Consider the following 10,421-nt stretch of genomic DNA (forward strand, 5'->3'; position numbering starts at 1 on the left):
CTTTCAATAAAGCAATCGCACTATCAAATTCACAAAAACTCTGTCTGAAAGTATCTTTCAGGAAGTATCTTTCTGGCCATTGTCATTATAATGATGAGGTTATGGGTCCAGGATATTTCTTGAGCTCAACAACGAGTCTCTCTTCATCCATTCTTTGTCACACACAAGACACAGCAACAGCTACAGATATCTCTTTGTACATCCATGGTGAGGAAAGGAGTCGAGCTGCCATAGGAGCAGAGAAAAAGAGCTGATGTGGGAACTGGTATGTACAAGCAGAGAGTGGGTGGTTGTATATTGAAGATAATAGGGGGGTATTTTTTGACATCCAGCGTTCGCCGCCGGTGCGTTTTGGTCTTCACTCTTCTCATGTTACTTTGAATTTGGGAAGAAACCTTTGCTCTCACATGGCTGCATGGTGAACGGAAAATCCAAAAACAGAAAATTCTTGATGAATTGAAGTCATAGGGGTCCACGTTTAACAACAGCAAACACTTCTGCATAAAGTCTCACACATGGAAGAGTAGCGTGCCTCTGCTGTTTATGCAAAAGTGTTTTAAATTGTAAGGTTTTTATTGAAAATGCATGTGTTCGGGAAGTACTGAGCATGCCACTGGATACATGAGACTCAGATTTTACTGCATGAGTTGTGTGAGAGTGTGTAAATACTTTTGATATAGTTTTGCTGTTGTTAATCACGCACCACTTTGTCTTGAATTCATCAAGAATTTCCTCTGTGTTTTGGTTCTTTGTTCACCAGAGGCATGCAGAAAAAACTGTTTTCTTTACAAATTTAATGTAGCGTGGGGACAGTAGTTGATTCACAGACGGTCATTTTGTGGGTCTAAGTTATTTTCCAAACTGTGCATACAACTTTTAACCTTAAACAGTAAATTGGGTATACCTGTAAAGTAATAACCTTCACACTCAACCTGCCTTTTCATTGTACGTGGAAATCAGACGCATGGTTTCCTGCAGATCCTGAGCATGACATTTGATTTGTCACAAGGTTTTCTCTCAACAAAAGATGTCTGCTAAGTAATCACTATCACTATCTTGTGAGCAAGTTTCTGTTTCCGTCTCACATTCATGTTCGCACACTGACTTTAAAAGCCTGCAAATACCACATAAGCCACAGGATTAACCTTCCTTTTGTACACTGTCAGAGGAGCTAAGCTATTACATGAAAAACACAGAGTGATCAAACAATGACTCGGATATAAAGAGGTGTGTTGGTCCTCCAGCACCATCCTGATTACACATGTTTTGGGTTCAGGAGTAGACCATGAAAACTGCTTAATGAGATTATACACTTACATTCTTTTTTCTATTAAGCCAACAGATGTGAAACATGATCTGTAAAGTAATCTCCACATAACTTACCTGGATTGACAGCAGTGGACTGGAGAGCCTGTGCATCTGGACATATGGTATTGGGCATATTGCCCCTCTTTGAAGTCTTTGTACCGCACCCCACAGTAACATCATGACAAATTACATGTTGTGGGTGTGTGGTAAGTGTTGTTATGTCTACTGTAAGTCTCATGCCATACTGGTGGGGACACGTTGATGGACAATGATGAATTTCGCTCCCAAAGAGAGAACACAGGAGATATCGGCTCTGTCGGTCTCCACACTCAGCCCAACAAAGGAGGTTGAGCACAAAAGAAAGAAACCTGACCTCTTGTATCAACGACAGTTCCTTTCATGTCAAATGAGAACCATCCTGTATTAATGGTTTGAATTGTGGTTATTGTTACATTTTTGTGTCCTGCAGAGAAGTTGTTTTGAAAGTACAGTGTGGTTTCCTTAAGTAATAACTAACCAGTAGTTAGTTAGGACTAAGTGTGACAGTGCAGTAGGTATGTGAGGTGTTGTCCTGTTCCTGCTCACAGTGAACCACAAGTGAACTGAACACTGTGGAAGACTGCAATGCCGTTTAGAGGCGGCTGCAGAGTCGAGAACGACCATGCAGCCATCTTGTTGAGGTCAGGATATGTAAACAAACTATGATGCATCCCCCAGGTGATGGAAGTGATGGAATCAGAATCTGGAGTACATCCCTGGAAACCACCATCGACATCACTGATGACATCAATGAGTTCACTGAGTATGTGGTGGATCTAATCTGTCAAAAAAAAACAGGAGGAACTGTACCAAAAACTAGGGGTGGGAATCACCAGAGGCCCAATGATACAATATTATCACGATACGTAAGTCACGATACAACATTGAAAGGATACTTCACTAAACATTATTGCAATTTAGCACGTATTGTGATATGCTGAGTAGTGTGATTCCATCTATTGCGATACATTGCAATTTATTACTCTTTTTGCAACCCTTTCACACATAGTGGTCACTACACTGGACAGCTGTCTGAAAGCCATTTGCTTTTATATGCATGCATTTCTATGCTATAGTTGCACATAAGCTACTACAGTGAACCCAAGCATGTCATGCCATACACTGCCACCCACTGGCCAGGTGTCATAAGTGCAACACAAGTCTCTCAAAACCAAAATGGCTGATGGAATCCAAGAAATGTTGTGCAGCTCAAGAAAATCTTGCCAGTCCTTCTATAACAGGAGACACTTGCAGGTAAATAAGATAAATAAAAGATAAAGGAACTTCAATTTCTTTATCATGCCTGAAGAGGAATAAAAACACTTATCATTTCAATATCATTTTTTATTGCAGCAAAATGTGTCTAGTGGACTAAAAAAGCTATTATTTATTTAGTTAGTTAGTTAGTTATTATTCTAGTGGGCTACCAAAAGTTGAATTTATATTTGTAATATTAATTATTTAAATAAAAAATTGACACTTGACGTCTGTGTATTAACACAAAATTGACACACAAAATATTGGATACTATGCTGCATTGATTTTTTTTTTTTTTTTTTTTTTTTTACCCCCCACCACTAACAAAACTACAGTTAAATCATTCCACAACCAGAGACCATGGACCAAGTTGGAGGAGCTGATGGTATTGCATTTCAGTGCAGTTGCATCTTGTATAACTTAATGTGACAAATAAATTATTGATTGAAATGATTAATAGATGTCTCTATGCAAGAAATAACTCTCAACTTTAAAGCAATGCAATTTTTATTTTTTTAGAAAATTCAAACATTATTCAGAGTAAAAAAAATGTATACACACTGCATACAATGGGATTCCTATATCAGACAAAATGACTTAATTTATCATCTTAATCTCCATCATCAAGGTTTGTCACTAATGAAATATTGTTTGATGATCATAATGTCACAGAAACAGCCCTGAGGTTAAACACAGCTGAAGCTTATACCAAATACAAAAAGATGAGAAACAGATACAAGTCTCATGAACAAAGAGCCAAATGTGTATTTGATCTAATGCTGCCCTCTAATGTTGGAAAGAAAAACTACCACAACTTAAAAGAAGACCTCTCAGAGAGGAACACAATGCAGGAGTAATTCACAGGACACATTTCCAAATATTCTGTTACTTTTTGTATCTTTAATCGCTCTAGGTCAGAGTTTTGGCGGCCAGCAAACTGATCAGCAGGGTCATCACTGAGGTCAGCTGGCCTGAAGCACTGCTTGTTTTCATCCTTTCATCTGCAGCTGTAAAATAAAGACAAGTAGTTTGTTTACACACATGTATACATGAACACTGTGCTGATTTAAATGTGCACAAAATGCATTTAAGCCTCTTTACTCAGCATTTTATGTAATTCAAGTAAGATAACTTTTCATAATCCACTGACTGAGCAGTACAGTATGTCATCTACTGTACAGGAATACAGAGGTTATTAAAATGTGAGAGTTACCTTTTCTCAGGATTAGTGGTCCTACTGAGATGGCTGCAGTGTCATGATGGGAAACGTCCCTCACCACTCTTGTGTGGTAACCTGGGTAGCAGTGCTACAGGAAACAAGATTACAAGTTTTAAGCTGTTATGACAGGTTGTATACCGCAGTGGTTCCCAACGTTTTTTGTCGACACTCCTACTATCATTGGAAAAACTGATGACCCCCGACTATGTGACATATTCTATGGATATTTCATATTATATTCAATGCATACCAATAACAACAGTACAAAACTACTGATTAACTGTAATATTAATATTACAGATAGAGCAAACCTCCCTGCCCTTCCATGCGCCTACATGGAAAGCCGAAGGCAGGGAGAGCAGCAGCAAAGACCCCCCAGGAGCAGAACAGAGCATCAATGACAAACAGAAATGACACTGATAAGTGAGACACAGCATGAAAAGGAGGAGCTGGGGTGGATGTAGGTTGCAAAGCGGCTTGCAGAGGAAGCAACAACAGTAGGCAGGCCAGAGCAGTTTAAATAGGGTGCCCTGAAGGAGATTCACTAATTGGTTGCATAGAAAGGAATCATGTGATCTATCAGCTGACTCCCTTCCATCAATCAGCTGCTCCATCAGTTGATTGGGTTGTTTGAGATCAGCTGATGTAGCTGGGATGTAAGCTGAGCTTGACATTGTGTCCTGCCTGAACTAATGCTATGCTCTTTACACCCTTTAAAATCTAGATGGCCTTGCAACCCCCTGTGAAGCTTTGGTGACTCAAAGTGGATGTAAGGACCCCCAGGTTGGTATACAGGATGATTCTTCAAGTCTTACTACAAGTACACACATGCAAAGTGGTACGTACAGCTGTGCAGTTGTTGTGTCTCAGAAGACACAGGTGGACCTGGCAGTGCAGGTAGATGGATGAAAAGTTGGTAAAGGTGAACATCCTAAAGGAGAATCGGGCCACAGTTGAGACGCCGTTCTGAATCAGCTCGACTGTTTCATCTTCTGGGTTAGGGCACCTGGAAGAAGGGGAAGATGGTGGAAGTTACAGTGCTACCTGGTAGACTTTATATGTCCCAGCAAGCATTTTTTTGGTTTAAAAAACGTCTAATAGCCGTCTACATGAAGACCTGACGTCTAGGCTAAATCACGGCTGAATTTGGGCTGTCAGTGAAAATTTGGTAGACGTCTAACCATAGCCAAAGTGTAGACGTCATCAATTATACGGTTATGTAGAGACCATGTCCAAAAAATGGAGATAAACATATTTTAATTACTGTTGACTCTCCATACGTGATTGAATATCATACCGCACGCCATCTGCAATGGCGAAAATTACATTTAATCAATTTCAAAATTAAATCGGCTAGATTTGGGTTACATGTAGCTAGACTAAATCGGAGCTAAATATAGCCAATACGTTTAAATCACGACTATTGCTTGCTGGGGTAATAGTTGTTCAGGTCAATCTAAGCATTTCAGAATTAGTGAGGGGACTTGGTATCAGTGTGCTAACACAAGGTGAAACAACTCCTTTACTGTGCAGTGATGAGATCCCAGCGGACAGGGTAGCTTGCGTCATCGAAAGGTGTTGCCCAACAAGAGTCCAGAATGGTGGAGATCTGCTGTTCATCGACTCCCTCTGTCTGCACCTCGATGTACAACTTCTGGTCTATTTCCACTTCTAGGTTCCTGTTTCTGGTCAGGGGGAAGCGGAAGCCAGTGTCCTCATAGAGGATCATCCTCAAGTAATAATGACCCAGGCCAAGTGGAAGCCTCCTGTTGACAATGCTACGGGAAAACATTACAAAACAAGATTAACCCTGAGAATGACTAGCTTTGTTGGGAATTTGTTTTCAAATGTATAATATCTACATGAGTAAAATATTCAGAAACATTTGGCCAGAAAAGTAGCCATGAAAGTATTTTGTCAGCTACAGTGTAAAAAAGTACTGTAATCATAAATTCTGTCATAACAGTAATGAAATCGAAATGGCATTGTGGTTGTCACCTCTCTAAAGGGTTAATGCCTACATCCATAGACACGGCCTGGGCCAGAGGGTATTCACAGGAGAAGTGCAGATGGATGCTCTTCTCACGACTGATGATGGCCTCATGAGGGTCTACGTCGCCCTGGATGGTGTTCTCATACATGAAATGGGTCCCGTTGCTCTTTGAGAGTTAGAGGACAATAACTTGAAGTATTTTAACATGCATTTTACTTACACATATAAAGCTGTATGTTGCAAAGGTTTATATCTAAAAGCTCTTGAACTTGTGTCTATATAATGTATGGACTCTACCCTGAGAAGTGTCCCACACAGCTGGTCGTCATTGTTAAAGTGAAACACCAGGCGTCCGTGCTGGAGAGTTCCTTTACAGGAGTCATCTCGGAGGTGAAGGTCACTGGGATGGAAGCCAGCTTCAAACAGCTGGCAGCGTGACACAGATATGGTGCCTGAGCTACTGACACAAGTGATGGACGAGTCTATGAAAGAGAGATGTATGTGGGACAATATATTTTGTATAAGCTTGTAAAGGCAAGGACCAGAGATAAGGCAAATCAAATAAACATGTAAATTGTTAGGGTACAGCCTTCAATGCTGATGAATACTATATAATCTAGTACAGCAAGTCCGATCTATTGTCTTTCACGATCTCATCAAACAAGAGCAGTGTTTAAAGTTCTTGCCCTCACCGTAGCTCTCATTGTTGGGCCGATGATGGTGCTCATCACAGAAGCAGCCGTACACACCGTCCTGCTCACCACACCACTCATACTCAGTGCAGTCCAGCTGTTCACAGGGGTCTGACTCAGCTAGTGGAGAAAGGGTGAGACAAAGAGTGATGAAACTGAAACAAAATGAGAGGTTATGGCAAGATCTTCTACAGAATATTCATTTTTCTCATCAATTATCTCATAATCTGGTGTAAACTTACCACACTGCAAAGCAGAGCGCCATTCAGGGATGTTCAACCCCAACACAGTGCAGGTTCTCTCGTAGGCTGAGACTGCAGAACACAGCATGCCATTGGCTGGAGTGTAATGGCAGAGATCATAGACACAGGAAGTGAAAAATGGCTGGGGGTCAGAGTGCAGGTGACAGGCACTGAATGGGCCGCTGCTGTTGGCGATGACACTACAGAGTTCAGAGTATTCTTCTTTAAAGGGACAGTCATTCAATCCATCACCACCGTCTTCGTCCGTGGAGCCACACCTGGAAAAGACATGTCATGGTGCCATTACTGTCGGCTGCAGTATTCATAAAATTATCCACATTTGCTTTTCTTAACAGCTCACCCTGGTTGGCTTGTTGGTGACTTCCAGCTGTGTCCAAAGTGGTTGTCATTTTGGGCCAGTGTACCATTGGGCAAGACTTTGTCATCTGCAGGATCACTGTTGAAGTTTCCACACATCCCGGTGACTCTATTTTGACGGTGTTGGCCCACTCTGATCAGTAGAGTACTCCGGCCATCAAACTGGACTATTAAGTCAATGGCATTGACTATTATGTAGCTTCCCTGCCTTTCTATCTGAGCTATGGTTCCTATTATGATGGGAAGAGACACGTCATTTCCATTTACCTGGAGGGATGAGAGATTAGAGAGAGGCAGACAAGAGGCATATGTTGTTACCTGTGTTTACACCAGTCAGATATAGAATATTTGTCATCTGAAAAGTAGATTTAAGTTTACCTTCACTCTTTTGTTGGGTCCAATCCTGACATGTGCACCCTCTGGATGATTTTTTAGGTATATATCCACTGCTGACACAAATGACACATGGTTGTTGCCACGGTGATTATTGGTGGCTATTACCTGAAAGTGAGTTTCGTTGGTACCATGGCTCACACTCTCAGTAATGATGTAAGAGCATGTGCCCTGGAAATGAGCCAGTGCTCCGTCAAAGGTGATGTAGTGTGGGTCTCCCCACACAGTGCAGGTAGACATTGCTTCATAACAGCCCAGCTGGCCATTTTGGATGTTGCACTTTTGTGAAGAAGTGCAAGACGCAGCAGAACAGCGCAGGTCATTGGGAGCATGGCACTCACATTGCTTGGAGCAACCCTCGGTCCAGAAAGATTCACCAGCCTGTAACATGAAAAAGAGTTAAGCACATGTTTCAATGGAAATGTTGCTCATTGCAACCTTAGTATTAAAAGGAATGTGACTTACATTGTAGTAGAAGCCGTCATATTGACAGCCACAGCTTTCCTCAGGTACACATCTCGTCCCACTCCTGAGAAAACCTTCGTCACAGAAACATCCCTCAGAGCAACCCTGCTCACAGATGGCATCATTGCTGCTGGCACAGGTGTGACCACAGTCGGTACCACACAGCTCATAATGGCTGTTGGCTGGACAGTCAAGTCCTTCATAAGTGAGGAAAGAAACGGTGACTATTAGATGATTATAATAACTCAAGTCCAATACCCACATTTGTGAGTAGACAGTTCACGAAGAGGTTGAGAAAAACACAGCAGATTGCTCATATTAATTTCTTCATTGATTTTAAATGAGAAATTGACAGGTTGACTTACTGCAGGTGGTGTTCTGTCTCCAAGAGCTGATTTGAACGTTAGCAGACTGACAGGCACTGAAGTATGTTTCAATGTCCGCACACAGGGCATCAGGTCCAGCCACACACACATCAAACACACAGCTCTTGAAATATGGCGCTGGGTCCACGTACTTATGGCAGACGCTGAAGGGGCCATCAGCTGCCTGAATCACCTCACACTGGGCTCTGGCAGGCAGCTCATTGGTGCATTGTGGACAGGAGGAGCCACACCCATCACTGCAGGTGTAGTCCCCTTCCACTTTCCAAGCTTTCCCAAACTCATCTGGAGTGGTGACTGTCGTTCCAGATCGGGTGTGGAACTCATCATTTGGATTTCCATTGAAGTTTCCACAGAGGCCACATGTTTTTCCACTGCATTGATGACAATATGTTGATAGATTGAAGCTACATGTGTCAAATATATGACAATATAGATGTTTTACTATGTAAACAAAAGCATTCAAACATGGCAGATACCTGTAAGTTGAAGGTACAGAGATGGAGACTTTAAAGGATCCATCGTACTTCACAGTCAGGCCAAAATCAGCACTGAGATAAGTGTGAGATCCTCTTGCATAGATAGAAATACGAGTTCCATTCAAGAGAACAGGCAGGTTTTTAGTTTCTCCATTCACCTGTAACATTGGAAAAACAGAGGCTGATGAGCAATCATAGAACTGTATTTCTGGTGCAACTATCTGGTGCTTTTGAAAATGACATCTAATGTCAGCAAGGGTTGAAAAGTTGTTGAACTCACTTGCACCACACCGTGGCTTCCCCTCGACATGTGCACTTGATAGCCCCACACATTGACAAAAACTTCAGCTGTGACTGAAATTGTCAGCCCTTTCCAGGGCTCGTTCTTGGCTTCCACTGAGAATCCATGGAGCCCAGCAGTGTCGCCACAAAGTGTGGCCAAAACATAACGGCAGGTTCCCTGGAAGTCGTAGGTCTTGTGATCAAAGGTGATGTAGTGTGGGTCTCCCCACACGGTGCAGGTGGTCATATCATCAAAACAGCCCAGCTGGCCATTTTGGATGGTGCACTCTTGTGAAGAAGTGCAAGACGCAGCAGAACAGTGCAGGTCATTGGGAGCATGGCACTCACAATGTCGGGAGCAACCTTCTGTCCAGAAGGATTCACCAGTGTCGGGAGCAACCTTCTGTCCAGAAGGATTCACCAGCCTACAACATGAAAAAGAGGAAAGCACATGTTTCAATGGAAATGTTGCTCATTGCAACCTTAGTATTAAAAGGAATGTGACTTACATTGTAGTAGAATCCGTCATATTGACAGCCACAGCTTCCCTCAGGGACACATGTTGTTCCACTCCTGAGAAAACCTTCATCACAGAAACATCCCTCTGAGCAACCCTGCTCACAGGTAGCATCATTGCTGCTGGCACAGGTGTGACCACAGTCGGTACCACACAGCTCATAATGGCTGTTGGCTGGACAGTCAAGTCCTTCATAAGTGAGGAAAGAAATGGTGACTATTAGATGATTATAATAACTAAAGTCCGTTACCCACATTTGTGAGTAGACAGTTCACGAAGAGGTTGAGAAAAAAACAGCGGATTGCTCATATTAATTTCTCCATTGATTTTAAATGAGAAATTGACAGGTTGACTTACTGCAGGTGGTGTTCTGTCTCCAAGAGCTGATTTGAACGTTAGCAGACTGACAGGCACTGACATATGTTTCAATGTCCGCACACAGGGCATCAGGTCCAGCCACACACACATCAAACACACAGCTCTTGAAATATGGTGCTGGGTCCACGTATTTATGGCAGACGCTGAAGGGGCCATCAGCTGCCTGAATCACCTCACACTGGGCTCTAGCAGGGAGGTCATTGGTGCATTGTGGACAGGAGGAGCCACACCCATCACTGCAGGTGTAGTCCCCTTCCACTTTCCAAGCTTTCCCAAACTCATCTGGAGTGGTGACTGTCGTTCCAGATGGGGTGTGGAACTCATCATTTGGATTTCCATTGAAGTTTCCGCAGAGGCCACATGTTTTTCCTCTGCATTGATGACAATATGTTGATA

At 42.5% G+C, this 10,421-nt stretch overlaps 1 protein-coding gene across 1 annotated transcript in view; it reads right to left on the minus strand.

Moving 5' to 3' along the window:
* Positions 1 to 3,513: 3,513 nt before the first annotated feature.
* Positions 3,514 to 10,421, minus strand: part of LOC126399809 (alpha-tectorin-like) — a 24,368-nt gene continuing 17,460 nt past the window's right edge. Inside the window, exons 14-24 of the mRNA XM_050060085.1 lie at positions 9,640 to 9,836; positions 7,507 to 7,902; positions 7,112 to 7,395; positions 6,751 to 7,028; positions 6,509 to 6,628; positions 6,114 to 6,298; positions 5,822 to 5,982; positions 5,350 to 5,601; positions 4,670 to 4,829; positions 3,784 to 3,911; positions 3,514 to 3,598 (exon numbers count right to left, since the gene is read on the minus strand). Coding sequence (XP_049916042.1) covers positions 3,514 to 3,598; positions 3,784 to 3,911; positions 4,670 to 4,829; positions 5,350 to 5,601; positions 5,822 to 5,982; positions 6,114 to 6,298; positions 6,509 to 6,628; positions 6,751 to 7,028; positions 7,112 to 7,395; positions 7,507 to 7,902; positions 9,640 to 9,836 — 2,246 coding nt within the window. The remainder of the gene's footprint in view (positions 3,599 to 3,783; positions 3,912 to 4,669; positions 4,830 to 5,349; positions 5,602 to 5,821; positions 5,983 to 6,113; positions 6,299 to 6,508; positions 6,629 to 6,750; positions 7,029 to 7,111; positions 7,396 to 7,506; positions 7,903 to 9,639; positions 9,837 to 10,421) is intronic.

The sequence above is a fragment of the Epinephelus moara genome, chromosome 13 (genome assembly GCF_006386435.1).
Source record: "Epinephelus moara isolate mb chromosome 13, YSFRI_EMoa_1.0, whole genome shotgun sequence".
In the NCBI taxonomy this organism is placed as follows: domain Eukaryota; kingdom Metazoa; phylum Chordata; class Actinopteri; order Perciformes; family Serranidae; genus Epinephelus; species Epinephelus moara.